Genomic DNA, 17397 nt, shown 5'->3' on the forward strand with positions numbered 1-17397 from the left:
GGCGGTGGAGGGAGGTTTTGAAAGAGCACTTGAATGGTCAGCCCTGGGAGTGTGTGTTTGTTGGGCCTAGAGCTTTGTGCAGGGCTTGTGGTACATTTATAAATCTGTCTGGGTGTTTTCCTGAAGTATGAATGTTGTGGTGCTTGGTGTGTGTTTACAAGTACAGCTTGCTTTGGCTACCAGTCTGCAATATTTGCTGGGAACTAGAAGATCATTTGATTTGCCAAAAATAGAACTTTTAACAAGTGGGGGGAAAACAGTGCACTGTGCAGAAAGTCAATGGTCACAAAAACCCCACAGGCGACATTATACAAATGTAACATAGCTTAACGGGGTGAAAATTTGAAAGCGGAAAGGAATGAACTTTTACATCTATTTGAGTACACAAAGGCAGCCCATTGTGGCTACTCATACACTAGCCGTGGTTCTCTCAGGTCAGTGTATGTCAAACTGGTATTCCTTGCTGTCCCCCAGTGTGGCGTGGTGTGGAGTGGTTGTCACGTGGTATGTTGGCAGGTGTAGGGAGCAGCGACCATGGAGTCCTCCAAGGACTGCAAAAGTGGGATTTTTGGACCTGTAGGTCAGCCAGGGTCTGCAGCATTTGAGTTAGCTGCCTGAGATGATCCATTGTCCTGGTGCATTTCCCACTCCGTGTCCTGCTGGGCCTTTCTCTTGGCCACTCCGTCCTTCTCCAGGCTGTTGGTCATATCAGCCCGCCAGTGCAGCTCTAGCTTGCAGGATCTCACAGAACATGTTCTCCCTGGTTCTCTTCTTTCTCCTCACGAGGGTCAGATGTTCTGTGGGTGTGGTGAGGGCATCCTTTAAAGCTGCCCCACCAGAAGCTGCTGATAGAAACAGCCAGATGGACCTTGGATTTACAGTCGAAAGGGAAAGAAAAGCTTCAGAACTCCCTTCCCTTTTTCCCAGAAACACTCTTAATTAGAAATGCTCCACTTCAGCTCTAGAGCCCCTCGGCCCAGCATGGCTCTTCGGCCCCAGCCCTTGTGAGTACGGCCCATCAGGGCGAGGGGGGAAAGAGTTTCTGTTGCGTGAAGCTATAAGATGTTGGTCCCTATTTGATGGGTACGAGCTCAGGGCAATGTCACTGAGTACTGGCGCGATTTCCCACAGAAAATGGTGATTTTAGCTGATAACTCACCCTTGAGGGTCACAGAGCATAGCTGCTACTGGCCCCCTAAGCCGCCTGGGACCGTATGCTGCTTGTCTGGGTACTGCCGTCATCTCCCCGTCAGCTGGACTCATCGCAGAGTGGCACAGGAAAGTGTTCTACGCAGAGGAAGAAATACAGCAGCCAACCCTGGAAACCTCCGGGACAGGACTGCAGAGCATCTCCATGGATGTGTCATCAGTCTCCCTGAGGAGGATAAAGCAGACTTCGACTCCCTCAGGGAACGGATGGCCAGGATCCCCTGGGGGACTAACTTGAAGGGGAAAGGAGTCCAGGAGAGCTGGCTGTATTTCAAGGAATCCCTGTTGAGGTTACAGGGACAAACCATCCCGATGAGTCGAAAGAATAGTAAATATGGCAGGCGACCAGCTTGGCTTAATGGTGAAATCCTAGCGGATCTTAAACATAAAAAAGAAGCTTACAAGAAGTGGAAGGTTGGACATATGACCAGGGAAGAGTATAAAAATATTGCCCGGGCATGTAGGAATGATATCAGGAGGGCCAAATCGCACCTGGAGCTGCAGCTAGCAAGAGATGTCAAGAGTAACAAGAAGGGTTTCTTCAGGCATGTTGGCAACAAGAAGAAAGCCAAGGAAAGTGTGGGCCCCTTACTGAATGAGGGAGGCAACCTAGTGACAGAGGATGTGGAAAAAGCTAATGTACTCAATGCTTTTTTTGCCTCTGTCTTCACTAACAAGGTCAGCTCCCAGACTGCTGCGCTGGGCATCACAAAATGGGGAAGAGATGGCCAGCCCTCTGTGGAGATAGAGGTGGTTAGGGACTATTTAGAAAAGCTGGACGTGCACAAGTCCATGGGGCCGGACAAGTTGCATCCGAGAGTGCTGAAGGAATTGGCGGCTGTGATTGCAGAGCCATTGGCCATTATCTTTGAAAACTCGTGGCGAACAGGGGAAGTCCCGGATGACTGGAAAAAGGCTAATGTAGTGCCAATCTTTAAAAAAGGGAAGAAGGAGGATCCTGGGAACTACAGGCCAGTCAGCCTCACCTCAGTCCCTGGAAAAATCATGAAGCAGGTCCTCAAAGAATCAATCCTGAAGCACTTGCATGAGAGGAAAGTGATCAGGAACAGTCAGCATGGATTCACCAAGGGAAGGTCATGCCTGACTAATCTAATCGCCTTTTATGATGAGATTACTGGTTCTGTGGATGAAGGGAAAGCAGTGGATGTATTGTTTCTTGACTTTAGCGAAGCTTTTGACACGGTCTCCCACAGTATTCTTGTCAGCAAGTTAAGGAAGTATGGGCTGGATGAATGCACTATAAGGTGGGTAGAAAGCTGGCTAGATTGTCGGGCTCAACGGGTAGTGATCAATGGCTCCATGTCTAGTTGGCAGCCGGTGTCAAGTGGAGTGCCCCAGGGGTCGGTCCTAGGGCTGGTTTTGTTCAATATCTTCATAAATGATCTGGAGGATGGTGTAGATTGCACTCTCAGCAAATTTGCGGATGATACTAAACTGGGAGGAGTGGTAGATACGCTGGAGGGCAGGGATAGGATACAGAAGGACCTAGACAAATTGGAGGATTGGGCCAAAAGAAATCTGATGAGGTTCAATAAGGATAAGTGCAGGGTCCTGCACTTAGGACGGAAGAATCCAATGCACCGCTACAGACTAGGGGCCGAATGGCTAGGCAGCAGTTCTGCGGAAAAGCACCTAGGGGTGACAGTGGACAAGAAGCTGGATATGAGCCAGCAGTGTGCCCTTGTTGCCAAGAAGGCCAATGGCATTTTGGGATGTATAAGTAGGGGCATAGCGAGCAGATCGAGGGATGTGATCGTTCCCCTCTATTCGACATTGGTGAGGCCTCATCTGGAGTATTGTGTCCAGTTTTGGGCCCCACGCTACAAGAAGGATGTGGATAACTTGGAGAGAGTCCAGCGAAGGGCAACAAAAATGATTAGGGGTCTAGAACACATGACTTATGAGGAGAGGCTGAGGGAGCTGGGATTGTTTAGCCTGCAGAAGAGAAGAATGAGGGGGGATTTGATAGCTGCTTTCAACTACCTGAAAGGGGGTTCCAAAGAGGATGGCTCTAGACTGTTCTCAATGGTAGCAGATGACAGAACGAGGAGTAATGGTCTCAAGTTGCAGTGGGGGAGGTTTAGATTGGATATTAGGAAAAACTTTTTCACTATGAGGGTGGTGAAACACTGGAATGCGTTGCCTAGGGAGGTGGTAGAATCTCCTTCCTTAGAGGTTTTTAAGGTCAGGCTTGACAAAGCCCTGGCTGGGATGATTTAACTGGGAATTGGTCCTGCTTCGAGCACGGGGTTGGACTAGATGACCTTCTGGGGTCCCTTCCAACCCTGATATTCTATGATTCTATGATTCTAAACGGGGCAGCCCTGGGCACATACCCAAAGTGTTCCACGTGGGCCCCCACACCTGACTCAACAGGGGAATGAACGGCAGATGCCAACTCTCCCTCTGTGTGTGGTCGCTCTGCCTCTGCCCCTACGAGGAAAACAACGAAACATTGAACACTTTGTCTTGTGAACTTGGAGCTGGGCCGGGCGCCATCTTTAAATGTAACAGTGCAAAGAAAAGTGCATGGACACACGTACCCAAGTTCCCTTCCCCTCCATCGGGCTCGTCCGCGCTTGCATGGTGGGACAGGCTAAACCAGAGGTCCCCAAAGTGTGGGGGGCCCCCCCCCTCAGGTGGCACAGAGGAACGCGGTGGGGCCCAGACTAGTCCCCACGGGGGCAGGGAAGAAGCATCACCCAGCCCCTCCTCGCCCCCAGCTCTGCTCCAGTCTGGCCCCCAACTGTGTCCTTGGCTCCTGGCCCTGGGCCTGGCCCCATCCCCAGCCTTGGTACAGCTCTGCTCTCAGCCCCGTGCCAGCTCCAAGCCTCAACCACTGGCCGCAGCTCCATTCCTGGCCTGGGGCCGAGGCTGGGGGCAAGGCCAGGAGCTGAGCCGCACCTGGCTGCCAGCCTGCCTGCCAGCCCCCACCGCAGCCCGGCTGTGGCCCCACTCCCTGCCCCACTCTCACCCCCAGCTGTGTGGCCCTAGCCTCAGCCCCCTTACCCCTGTCCACACCCCTCACCCCTGGAGTCATAGAATCATAGAATATCAGAGTTGGAAGGGACCTCAGGAGGTCATCTAGTCCCACCCCCTGCTCAAAGCAGGACCAATCCCCAATTAAATCATCACCCTAGGTAACTCATTCCAGTGTTTCACCACCCTCCTAGTGAAAAAGTTTTTCCTAATATCCAATCTAAACCTCCCCCACTGCAACTTGAGACCATTACTCCTTGTTCTGTCATCTGCTCCCACTGAGAACAGTCTAGATCCATCCTCTTTGGAACCCCCTTTCAGGTAGTTGAAAGCAGCTATCAAATCCCCCCTCATTCTTCTCTTCCGCAGACTAAACATCCCCAGTTCCCTCAGCCTCTCCTCATAAGTCATGTGTTCCAGTCCCCTAATCATTTTTGTTGTCCTCCGCTGGACTCTTTCCAATTTTTCCGGCTCGGGGGGGCAAGGGGCACAGACAGGGGTAAGGGGGGCGCGTGACCCTCAGACATTTGGGGACTGCTGGGCTAAACCGTGGTGGAGTCTCCAACAGATCCAGGCTCATGGCATGGCTGCAGTCGCCTGCCACGTCTCCCCGTCCTCTTCGCTGGTGTTGATGGCATGGGGCCTCTGTCACAGGCTCCTCCAAGCTTCCCACAATGAGCTGGGGGGTGCCGATCAAAGGACGCCCTGCAGTTCACGGCAGAGGTGGCATGTCTGTGGCGCAGCACCGGAACTATTGGTGTGCTCCCTGGCCGTGTGGTGTTCCTGGGCGTGCACAGAGCGCTGCAGCTGATCCTGGCTGTACCCCTTTGCTGCAGCCCTGGTGCAACCTGCTCGCAGGTGGCCACGTTTCTACGGCCGGTGCATCGCTGCATTTGCACAAGCTCCTCTCCCCACAGGCCCAGGAGTTCCAATGCTTCCTGTCTCCGGCAGGCAGGCGCACGGCTGGTGCCCCTCGGCGTGCAGGGGCCCGGCAGGGTCAGCTGGGCAGAGGCACCCAGCGAAGGAGAGCTGCTAGCTGTGTCGCCACGGTGGGCAATCAGGAAAAAGCATTTCAAAAACCCGCAGAGGGTTTTTCAGGGGAGAGGCCTCACGCCTGGTCTCTGTGACCCCTGGGCCGTGGCATTTAAAACGGTGACCAGAGCAGTCACTGTTGCAGGGAATGGGGCATTCGGGGACAGCTGCTGGAGGAGCATTGGGGCCAACACAAGTTGTGCAGTGTCTGCGTTCACGCTGTGTGAACCTCAGGCGGTTGCCCATGGCTCTACGCCATTCGGGGGGGGGGGGGGCGTTACTGTGTCTGGAACAGGGCACTTACCTCGGCTGGAGCCACATGCACGGAGAGGTTGCCACAAGTTGACGTGCGTCGCCCTAACTTTGTAGTGTCGACCAGAGGGCCTAGGGCTCTGGGGCACAGCTGCTTCCCCTGCGCACCACAGAGAAGACAGGAGCAGATCAGCGAGGGGCGGGGGAGAAATAGACACACAACTTGTCTGACGGGGGAGCAGAGAAAGGCATCGCAGGACTTGGGTATTTTTAACGGCTCCCTTACAGCGAGGCAGTGAAATCGAAAGGAAAGCCGTGACTTTGTCTAGCAGACCCACAGCAGGTTCTAAGGGCGCGGTCTCCTCTCAGGGCCGTCTGACGCCCAGCACTGTGGCCCCGAGGGCTGCATTAGGACTGTATTTGCACTACTGTCGTGTGCCGGAGCCTTTGTCACGGACCAGGTGCCCCCACCCTGCACAGGTCTGGGCACTGCCTTTGGCAGCCCATCCAGCTAGTGCGTAGGGAGGCGCTGGGGGGCAGCCGGCTGGGCTCGTGGCCCTGGGAGCCGCATGGACAGGTCAGCCTGGGCCCAGCTTGTCTGAGAGCTGCCCCTTCCTGCGATGTCACTGCACGTCTCAAGATTTTCAGTGTTCTTTATTTTTAAAGGCGCGTCTCGGGGGCTCGTGATGGATGGCAGAAATGTATTTTCCCCTCACCCAAAGCATCCATCTCCCAGTGATGTCAGCGGGGCCAAAGCCAGCCACGTAATTAGTTGTACTCAGGGTGCCACAGGCAGGCAGTGAGGAGATGGGACAGAGAAAGCCAGTGGGGGTATATGCGAGTATGGGGCACAGAAGGGGCAGGAGACAGATGAGAAAGTAGCAGGTGACGGTAGGAGGCAGGATACAGGAGACTGTCCGGGAGCAGGAAGAGGGGATGCAAGAGGTGCAGGAGACAGGGTGGGGTCATGGGCACACAGGATGAGGAGGGAGGCAGGTGAGTGACAGGGTAGGGGATGGCAGCTCCCGCACCCCAGCGGGTAGGCAAGAGTAAGTGACCCCCCCCGGAGGCAGGTGGGCGGCTCGACTCTTTTGTGCGTATGTAGGCTGAGTTTTGATTGTGCAGGAGCCCACAGGCTCTGCGGGCTGGGGGCCTCCAGCAGGACGCGCCTCCAATCGCGTTTTTCAGTCTGGTCCCTGCGGGCCAAGCCTGCGGTAGGAAAGGTTTGCCCGGCTGCAGCTGGACCATGCCACGGGCTGTGTGCACAAGGAAGTGTCATTGCCAGGTGTCATTCTGTGCAGTAACCTGCTGTCACGGACTGCTCGGGCCCTGTGCCAGCCTGATCCCACGCGAGCCGGGCCCCACAGCCCCTAGTCAGCGCTGGTAGCTATGCGACTCACGCCCCCCGCAGGCGGTGCGCCAACCACTGGAGCCACGTGGGCAGTGTCGCGGGGCGGGTGCCCTCCAGAAGGGCTCCCGGAAACAAGGGCGGCTTTGCTCCCAGTCCCCGTGGGGTCGCGTGAGAGCCGGGGGCTGGTCAGAGCACGGGTAAGGAGGTCACTCGTTCACAGTCACAGCGTTCAATAAGTCAGCAGTACCCACCCGTACCGGAGCTGGCGATTTCCCACTGTCAGCAATGGGCTCGTTGCCCCATCCCTCCAAATCCCCAGGCCCCCCTCTCCTGGCCCCCCAGCTCACCCCGAGAATGAAACCTTTCTCATGCAGTGGGTCTTCCAGCCAGTCTAGGCCTGGGCTGGGCTGCAGCCCCTGTGAGCCGAGGGGTCCATCAGGCCTCGCCCTACATCAACTGCCCCAGCCCCTGACCCCGCGCATCCCACACAGGCCTGGATCAGCCCCTTCCTTACTCCCGCTGGATTTCAGAGGCTTCGCCTCCCCCTCCCCTCAACCTCAGAGCACCCCCCCCTTCCCTGGCCCCTCAGCCCCAGTGCACACCCCCATCCCCTTCCCTCAGACCCAGAGTGCCCCCCACTGCCCCCCCAGCCACAGTGCGCTGCCCCCTCCCCAGCCCCCCTCACCCCCAGAGAGCCACCCCCACCCTCTTCCCTCAGCCTCAGAGCACCCCCCCTTTCCTCAGCCCCAGAGCAACACCCCCTGCACCCTCAGCCCGAGCCCCACCCTGCCCCCTCCTCAGCCCCTCCCCCCCAGAGTGCCACCCCCCACCCCTTCCTTCAGCCCCAGAGCGACACCCCCTCTCCTGTGCCCTCAACCCCAGAGAGCTACCCCCCCATCCCCTTCCCTCAGCCCCAGAGCAACACCCCCGCCCCTGGCCCCTCAGCCCCAGAGCGACACCCCCCACCCTCTTCCCTCAGTCTCAGAGCACCCCCCCCTTCCCTGGCCCCTCAGCCCCAGTGCACCCCCCCTTTCCTCAGCCCCAGAGCGACACCCCACACCCTCTTCCCTCAGTCTCAGAGCACCCCCCCCCTTCCCTGGCCCCTCAGCCCCAGTGCACCCCCCCTTTCCTCAGCCCCAGAGCGACACCCCCCACCCTCTTCCCTCAGCCTCAGAGCACCCCCCCCTTCCCTGGCCCCTCAGCCCCAGTGCACCCCCCCTTTCCTCAGCCCCAGAGCAACACCCCAGCCCCTGCCCCCTCAGCCCCAGAGCGACACCCCCCACCCTCTTCCCTCAGCCTCAGAGCACCCCCCCCTTCCCTGGCCCCTCAGCCCCAGTGCACCCCCGCTTTCCTCAGCCCCAGAGCAACACCCCAGCCCCTGCCCCCTCAGCCCCAGAGCGACACCCCCCACCCTCTTCCCTCAGCCTCAGAGCACCCCCCCCTTCCCTGGCCCCTCAGCCCCAGTGCACCCCCGCTTTCCTCAGCCCCAGAGCAACACCCCAGCCCCTGCCCCCTCAGCCCCAGAGCGACACCCCCCACCCTCTTCCCTCAGCCTCAGAGCACCCCCCCCTTCCCTGGCCCCTCAGCCCCAGTGCACCCCCCCTTTCCTCAGCCCCAGAGCAACACCCCAGCCCCTGCCCCCTCAGCCCCAGAGCGACACCCCCCACCCTCTTCCCTCAGCCTCAGAGCACCCCCCCCTTCCCTGGCCCCTCAGCCCCAGTGCACCCCGCTTTCCTCAGCCCCAGAGCAACACCCCAGCCCCTGCCCCCTCAGCCCCAGAGCGCTGCCTCCTGCAGGTCCCTCCCCTCTAGTTCCACCCACAAAGAGATCTGATTGGCTAAGAGTGCAGGGATCCAGCTGTCCATCAAGCCATCCTCTACCCAGGTTCCAAGCTGCACCCCCAGGCATCAGGGCCCATTGCACCCCCCCCATCCACTCCCCACCAATGCACCGCTGGGGGGGTCAGAGACACGTGAACTGGGGGGGGCTGGGGGAATTAGCTTGCTGCTGACAAAGAGCCCCAATCTCCCTGCAGGCATGTGTGTGAGACCCCCCCCACCCTTGTGTACCCCACCAGCAATGCTCACTGCATGACCCTCCCAACTGTGCGCCCCCCCAACCAGTGCTGATCACCTCACAATCCCCCCCACCGCCCCCTCATTGCACCCCCCACTGGCGCTGCTCACGGCATGACCCCTCTCTGCCCCCCATTGTTCCCCCAACCAGCGATGCTCCCCGCACGACTCCCTCACCCGCCCCTCGTCCCCCAGCCGCCCCACTCACTGCACTGCCTGTGTGGCCCCCCTGCCCAGCCCACAATAGCGCTCACGGTGCACCCGACGTTCACCACGTTGCTCTTTTAAACCCAACATGATTCCCACTCCCCAGAGCACGGCCTCCTCCCTGAGCCGGATGGTCCCTGGGCCACACAGCTGAACGGGCTCCAGGCCCATCAATGCCTGCCTCTGAGTTGCTCCTGCGAGCGCACTGGGAGGGCGTGAAGGTGGGGTCCCCCACCCTTCTTCCGGCCGAACTCTCCGGCTAGCTCTGCGTCTCTGCCAGGGCTTGCTGCAGGAGTGAGGTGCACGGCGAGCTGTAATTAATGTTGTTTCTCTTCCCCTTCCAGCCCATTAACGGCCAATTTTTCTTGTTTAACTGGCGCTGACCTGGGCAATTTGAGAGTCGAATAAGGGGCTGATGCTAGTCAGTAAATACAGAGATCCCCCAATTCTGCCTTCACCATGCTAGGTGGGGGACCAAAGCAGCAGTGGCTTCCTCCTCCTCCCCGGAGCATGACCAGGACCGGCCTCAGTTTCCCTCTCCCAGTAAATTAATCAGGCCCTCCAGCTAAACTGAACCCTTTGGTGGGAAAGACAGCCCACCCTACCCACTCTGGCTCACCCCCTGCCATCACGGTCATGCCCCATCCCCCCGACTCATCGCGTACTTCCCCTCTCAGGGTCTTCTAGGTCAAACACCCCAGCCTCTAGCCCCCTTTCCAGGCTCTCCCCAGATGCCCCTAGGCCTTTCCACGCTACAAACCAACCCCCAAGGAGAGTTCTCCCCTACTAGTCCACCAAACTGAGCACCAGGGTGCTCCTATATAAACTGCTCCCCTTCCCAGCATCCCTTGCTGCAAGGCCTACAGCTCCCATCAGCCCCGGGAACTGCAAGTCCCAGAATGGCTTGCTTTGGCATTGGCCCCGGAAGCAGGCCAGGCTGGGCCCCGAGGCTGCCATAAAGGGCCAGCATGCCCTGTTGTGCCTCCCGCCAGGCGTCCCCAGCGCTGGGCCAGCAGGGACACCGCAGGGCCACGGGACCGGCGAGAACACGCACAGCCCCAGAGCTCTCTGTACACAGGCCGTCTTTATTGAACGTTTGCAGCTGCAGCAGGGCGGGACGTCGGCTCTGCGGGGGGATTTCGTCGCAGGAAAGGGACACGGGCCCTCTGCACTAGCCCGCTGTCGCCCAGCCGTTACCCGTCATCCACTGGGAGCACGCAGCAGGCCGGAGCGGCCACATTTGCGACTGGCAAACAGGGATTCCCCTGTTCTGAGCCCGGAGCTGCCGCTGGCCCCTGGGCCTGGCACTGGTACCCCCCCTCACCCCGCGAAGGAGACACGCTGTGATGTCCGCGCAGCGGCGTGAAGTCACCACGTGCGAGCTCCACGTGCCACGCACCGCTGGGGCGCCTCCCTGCCAGACGCATCTGGCAGCAAGACTCCCGCCCGCAGAGCCACTGGTTCCATCACCGCCTTGTCTGCCAGCGAGCTGCCCGGGTTACACGCCGCAGGCCACGGCCGCGACCGGGGGGGTGACCTGCAGCCTCCAGCACCGGCGAACCACCGGCCAACACGGCACCCAGCAAGGCCCGGGGGAACTTTTTGTGAGCTCGGCGCCAAACATATTTTTGGGGCCCCAGGGATGAGGGGCCAGCCAGGGACAATGGGGCAGGGCATGGCGGGGGGGGGAGGCGGTTCCCAGAGCAAGGGGCCGGCCGGGGGCAATGAGGCACTGGGCAGGGGAAGTTGTGTGTGGGGGTGGTCTCTCTCTCTCTCTCTGTGGGGCTGGGCTGGGGGGTCCCAGGAGCTGTGTGTGGGGGGGTGTCATTGGGAGCTCTGTGTATGGCGGGACAGGCTAGGGGTCCCGGGGGGCCAGTCCTTCTCTCTCTGTGGGGCTGGGGGCAGTGGGTCTCTGTGGGGCTGGGTTGTGGGGGGTCGCATAGGGGGCTGGGCTGGGGAGTCCCGGTGGAGGCGGGTGGGGAGGTCTCTCTCTCTCTCTCTCTCTGTGTCTGCAATGGAAGCAGCTGGGCCTGGTCCTGCATCCCGTCCGGCCTGGGGGTGGGACCCGCCATCGAGACGCTAGGGCTGTGGTTATGGGCCCCTTCTGAGTGTGTGTGTGTGGGGGGGGCCCAGCGCCGTGGCGCCATGTTAACCTGGTACTGCCTGACCCGTCTCACGATTCACACGCTGGGGAGGGCTCGGGTGTCTCTCAGGGCCGAGCCGAACGTCTGTCAGGAAGCTGCGCCGTTCTGCTCTGGCGCAGACCTCACCCCGGTGACGGGTAATTAATCGCTTCCAGGCAGGGCGAGCATGGAGGATCATCCGACATTGCAGCTAGCGCAGAATGCAGCCCCCCAGCTTGCAACTGGGGCCCAACGCATCAGTGTTCTGGGCCACTCACTGGCTACCAGCTGGCTTCTGGGGGTAATTCAATTCCTGCTCTCTCTTGCCTGGTGTTACGTGGGGCTCGTCCCTCTGGTGTCTGAGCACCATTAACCAGACCGGAATGGCCTGGGATCCTGCTCTCCCATAGGTCCCTCCTGCCCACCGGCCTTGCTGCCGCACTTGCAGTTGGCTGGCATGCGTTCTTCCTCCGTCCCTAGGGCTGACCCCTCCACTGGAGACGGGTGGCGAGACAGGTGGCTGGTCTCTCTGCCCCGGGCACGGTTCCACCCCAGCGTCCAAGGGGAAGCGGAGCCTCCCAGAGCTGGTGCAACCCAACTGCAAAGGGCAGGACAGCAAGAGCAGGAAGATGGGCCTCCAGGGGCAGGGTCCAGACACCTGTCAAAGTTCCAAAGTGCCCCACGGTGCCCGAGGGAGCAGGCTGGGGGGGCAGCTTAGCCTCCAGTGAACCTCTCCCCCACAGGGATTTCTCCGGCACGCTGACTTCTAAGCCATAGCTTTACTACAGGGCTGTCAAACTATTAAAAAAAATTAATCATGATTGTCAGATTAAAAAACTAATTGCAATTAATCGCAATTTTAATTGCACTATTGAACAATACTAGAATACCATTTATTTAAATATTTTTAGAGGTTTTCTACATTTTCACACATATTGATTTCAATTATAATACAGACTACAAAGTGTACAGAACTCACTTTATATTATTATTTTTGATTTAAAATAATTGCACTGAAAAAAACAAAAGAAATAGAATTTTTCAGTTCACCGCACACAAGCACTGTAGTGCAGTCTCTTAATTGTGAAATGCAACCTACAAATGTAGAATTGTTTTTTTTACATAACTGCACTCAAAAATAAAACAATGTAAAACTTTAGAGCCTACATGTCCACTCAGTCCTACTTCTTGTTCAGCCAATCGCTCAGACAAACAAGTGTGTTTACATTTGCAGGAGATAATGCTGCCTGCTTCTTATTTACAGCGTCACCTGAAAGTGGGAACAGGCGTTCGCATGGCACTTTTGTAGCCGGCATTGCAAGGTATTTACATGCCAGAATGCTAAAAATTCGTATGCCCCTTCATGCTTTGACCACCATTTCAGAGGACATGCTTCCACAATAGAGTCTGCACGACAGTACGTGTATGAGGTGAATTGAAAAATCCCATTTCTTTTGTTGCTTTTTCACAGTGAGCGCTGTACACTTTGTATTCTGTGTTGTAACTGAAACCAATATATTTGAAAATATAGAAAAACATCCAAAATAGTTATAATAACTTTAAACGGGCATTCTATTATTAACAGTGCGATTAAAACGGCAGTTCATCGCGATTAATTTTTTTAATCAAATTAATTTGTTTTGAGTTAATCGCATGAGTTAACTGTGATTGAGCGACAGCCCTGCTTTAACAGTATCTTTTGACAGTCTATGGATACGTAGCGCGTACAAACCAAAGAGGGATGATTATTCACGACTGGCACCTGGGCATGACCAGGAAGAATGGGATGTAACAGAGAAAGGCAAGCCGTGGACTGAATATCAGGAGTAATTTCCTGGCAGCGAGATGCATTGGCGGGGGGGTGTCAGCCAAGGGACGGGGTGGGAGCCCCACCGCTTGGAACTGGACTGGACAAGGGGCTGGAGATGTGCTGAAGGGAAACAATCCAATGCTAGCCCCTGGGAGAGGGACCGAATGACCTAACAGGGCTTGTCCATCTCTAGTTCTACCATGCTGTGACACCTCTGTCCGCGCATGTCCTACAACAGAGACTCCCACTTTCCGCAGCCCTCCATGTGTCTCTCACTGGGCAGCTGGCTGCTAATCCGCTGCATAAGTGCTAAATATTTTCCTTCTCGCTCTGCTGGGTCTCAGGCAGGGCAGGCGGAACGCCGGCCACCAGGACGCTCCTTGGCTGCCTGATGCAGGTACACGCAGCCCTAAGCAAGTCTCCGCAGCCCCTTTGAGGGCGAAGCGTCTCTGCTGCTGACGAGCGCTGACCGTTTACAGGAAAACTCAGGGACAGCCTGGCTGTCTTTGGTTTCTGTCTCATGCCGGTGCCGTGCTGCAGAGGGCGAGCGCTGGATTAACGACACCCATCGCACAGGACCGGGGAGGGGGGCGGGGAGTGTTCAGACTGCGCTCGTGAGGGACGCTTTCCCTGCTCCCAGCAGTCAGATGGTTTCTTCTGGGCGATCCCGCGGGGCCGGCTCCGTGTATAATTGTGCAGAAGGTGGTTTGTCAGGCCCAGGACTTTCTCTTCCCGTTCGGCAGGGGGAACCCCCAGGTGCGTGCGGCTGGAAGGTCGCTGTGTGTGCCGAGCAGCCAGCGGGCTGGCCTTGCGGGTGCACGAGGAGCTGTGGTTTCCCCGAGCAGCTCTCCCTGCGCTGAGCTCTCCGGAACGGCCCCGGCTGGGCGTGGTGGCTCGTCTGGTGCATGGCCATGCGCTGCATGTGATTGAAGCTCTTCCCGCACTCGGTGCATATCAGCGGGGCCTGCCCCGCGTGCACCCGCTGGTGGGTGAGCAGCACCTTCCTGAGGCGGAAGCGCTCCCCGCACTCGGCGCAGGCGAAGGGCCGTTCCCCGGTGTGCAGCCTGACGTGCAGCTTCAGGGTGATCTTGTCCTTGAAGCTCCTCCCGCAGTGGGAGCAGGCGAAGGGGCGCTCCCCGGTGTGGATGCGCTGGTGGCTGACGAGATGGTGCTTCTGCGTGAAGCGCTTGCCGCACTCGGCGCAGGGGAAGGGCTTCTCCCCGGTGTGGGTTCTCCGGTGGATCACCAGGTGGTGCTTGTGGCTGAAAATCTTCCCGCAAGCCTCGCAGGAGAACGGCTTCTCCCCGGTGTGCACGATCTGGTGGATGCTCAGCGGCGTCTTGTCCTTGAAGCTCTTCCCGCACTGGGCGCAGGAGAAGGGCCGGTTGCCCGTGTGGCTACGCTGGTGGCTCAGCAGATGGTGCTTCTGGGTGAAGCGCTTGCCGCACTGGGTGCAGGGGAAGGGGCGCTCGCCCGTGTGGGTGCGGCGGTGCGTGATCAGGTGGTGCTTGTGGTTGAAGATCTTCCCACACTCGCCGCAGGTGAAGGGCAGCTCCCCGGCGTGGACCCGCTGGTGGGTCAGGAAGACCTTCCTCAGCCGGAAGCTGCTGCCGCACTGGGCGCAGGAGAAGGGGCGCTCCCCGGTGTGGGTGCGCTGGTGGGTGGTGAGGTGCTGCTTCTGTGTGAAGCGCTTCCCGCACTCAGCACAGGGAAAGGGCTTCTCGCCCGTATGGATCCGCTGGTGGATTATCAGAGCCGTCTTGTCCTTGAAGCTCTTCTCACAGTCCGGGCATGCATGAGGCCTCTCTAGCACCCTCCCGGTTCGTCTTCCCTGAGGGTCTCCGGCCTGGGTTCTTTGCTTCCGGCGGGACAAGCTTTCGCTCTTGCAGCTCTTTAGTCCCAAGAGCTGGAGACCTTTCTCCCCCATTATTCCGGACACGGTCCCTGGTGGTGCCGGTGCTTCGGGATCTTCCTGACCAAGACATCCCTCTTCCTGCTCCTCCTTTTTAACGGTGCTGCCAACACCTGCTGGAGAAAGGAGAGAGTCCAGGCATCACTTTGTCCGCTGGAACAAAGGCAAACTCCTAACACTAAACAAGAGTCATGGGATGGGCTGTGTTCTTAGGGTGTTTCCTTCCTGACTCACCTGAGCAGGGGCTCTGGGTTCTCCTCTCTCTCCAGCCCTGGGGCTCCCCCACGCATGGCTCCTCCCCACGCTCCATCTGACAGATGATCTCTGGTTTGGCACCCCGACACCCTGTGCAGGAGGCAAAAACCACAGGTCAATGAGACGGGCTCAGAAGAACATAAGAACGGTCAGACCAAAGGTCCATCTCACCCAGTCTCCTGTCTTCCCATAGTGGCCAGTGCCAGGTGCCCCAGAGGGAACGAACAGAACAGGGCAGTTATTAAGTGATCCATCCCCTGTCGCCCATTCCCAGCTTCTGGCAGTCAGAGGCTTAGGGACACCCAGAGCAGTGGTCTCCAAACACTTTTGATCGTGCACCCCATCAGTAAAAATTTTTAGCAAGCACCCCCAATATATGTATATTTATTTATGTATAAATTATAGACATGTACTACTGTGTAAATAGTGTGTAAATGATAAAACATACACAAAACATAGAAATTAAAAAATGATGAGATAAAGATGAAATAAACAATATTTTTTAAATAATTTTTTATTTTATTTATTAACGGTATAAAAAAACTTTTTGCTGTCACTAAAACAAGTTTATTATTAATAATAATATTTTTAGTGAGAGCAGTGTGATTGAATACGCTTTATTATTTTTGAAAATCTTGGTTTAACACTTTGTGATACAGCGGGCGCTCACGGTTGGGGCGCGGGGTCTGGGAGGGCGCTCAGGGTTGGGGCGCGGGGTCTGGGAGGGAGTTAGGGTGCGGGAGGGCGCTCAGGGTGGGGGCGCGGGGTCTGGGAGGGAGTTAGGGTGCGGGAGGGCGCTCAGGGTTGGGGCGCGGGGTCTGGGAGGGAGTTAGGGTGCGGGAGGGCGCTCAGGGTGGGGGCGCGGGGTCTGGGAGGGAGTTAGGGTGCGGGAGGGCGCTCAGGGTTGGGGTGCGGGGTCTGGGAGGGAGTTAGGGTGCGGGAGGGCGCTCAGGGTGGGGCGTGGGGTCTGGGAGGGAGTTAGGGTGCGGGAGGGCGCTCAGGGTGGGGCGTGGGGTCTGGGAGGGAGTTAGGGTGCGGGAGGGCGCTCAGGGTGGGGGCGCGGGGTCTGGGAGGGAGTTAGGGTGCGGGAGGGCGCTCAGGGTTGGGGCGCGGGGTCTGGGAGGGAGTTAGGGTGCGGGAGGGCGCTCAGGGTGGGGGCGCGGGGTCTGGGAGGGAGTTAGGGTGCGGGAGGGCGCTCAGGGTGGGGGCGCGGGGTCTGGGAGGGAGTTAGGGTGCGGGAGGGCGCTCAGGGTGGGGGCGCGGGGTCTGGGAGGGAGTTAGGGTGCGGGAGGGCGCTCAGGGTGGGGGCGCGGGGTCTGGGAGGGAGTTAGGGTGCGGGAGGGCGCTCAGGGTTGGGGCGCGGGGTCTGGGAGGGAGTTAGGGTGCGGGAGGGCGCTCAGGATGGGGGCGCGGGGTCTGGGAGGGAGTTAGGGTGCGGGAGGGCGCTCAGGGTTGGGGCGCGGGGTCTGGGAGGGAGTTAGGGTGCGGGAGGGCGCTCAGGGTTGGGGCGCGGGGTCTGGGAGGGAGTTAGGGTGCGGGAGGGCGCTCAGGGTGGGGGCGCGGGGTCTGGGAGGGAGTTAGGGTGCGGGAGGGCACTCAGGGTGGGGGTGCGGGGTCTGGGAGGGAGTTAGGGTGCGGGAGGGCGCTCACGGTTGGGGCGCGGGGTCTGGGAGGGAGTTAGGGTGCGGGAGGGCGCTCACGGTTGGGGCGCGGGGTCTTGGAGGGAGTTAGGGTGCGGGAGGGCGCTCAGGGTTGGGGCGCGGGGTCTGGGAGGGAGTTAGGGTGCGGGAGGGCGCTCACGGTTGGGGCGCGGGGTCTGGGAGGGAGTTAGGGTGCGGGAGGGCGCTCAGGGTTGGGGCGCGGGGTCCGGGAGGGAGTTAGGGTGCGGGAGGGCGCTCAGGGTGGGGGTGTGGGGTCTGGGAGGGAGTTAGGGTGCGGGAGGGCGCTCAGGGTTGGGGTGCGGGGTCTGGGAGGGAGTTAGGGTGCGGGAGGGCGCTCAGGGTGGGGCGTGGGGTCTGGGAGGGAGTTAGGGTGCGGGAGGGCGCTCAGGGTGGGGCGTGGGGTCTGGGAGGGAGTTAGGGTGCGGGAGGGCGCTCAGGGTGGGGGCGCGGGGTCTGGGAGGGAGTTAGGGTGCGGGAGGGCGCTCAGGGTTGGGGCGCGGGGTCTGAGAG

General features: G+C 58.9%; 1 protein-coding gene across 1 annotated transcript in view; it reads right to left on the minus strand.

The window, feature by feature from the left end:
- Positions 1–13663: 13663 nt before the first annotated feature.
- Positions 13664–17397, minus strand: part of LOC144260078 (uncharacterized) — a 32012-nt gene continuing 28278 nt past the window's right edge. Inside the window, exon 6 of the mRNA XM_077808625.1 lies at positions 13664–14863. Within this exon, the coding sequence (XP_077664751.1) occupies positions 13703–14863 (1161 nt within the window). The 3' untranslated portion in view covers positions 13664–13702. The remainder of the gene's footprint in view (positions 14864–17397) is intronic.

Source organism: Eretmochelys imbricata, chromosome 2 (assembly GCF_965152235.1).
Source record: "Eretmochelys imbricata isolate rEreImb1 chromosome 2, rEreImb1.hap1, whole genome shotgun sequence".
Classification (NCBI taxonomy): domain Eukaryota; kingdom Metazoa; phylum Chordata; order Testudines; family Cheloniidae; genus Eretmochelys; species Eretmochelys imbricata.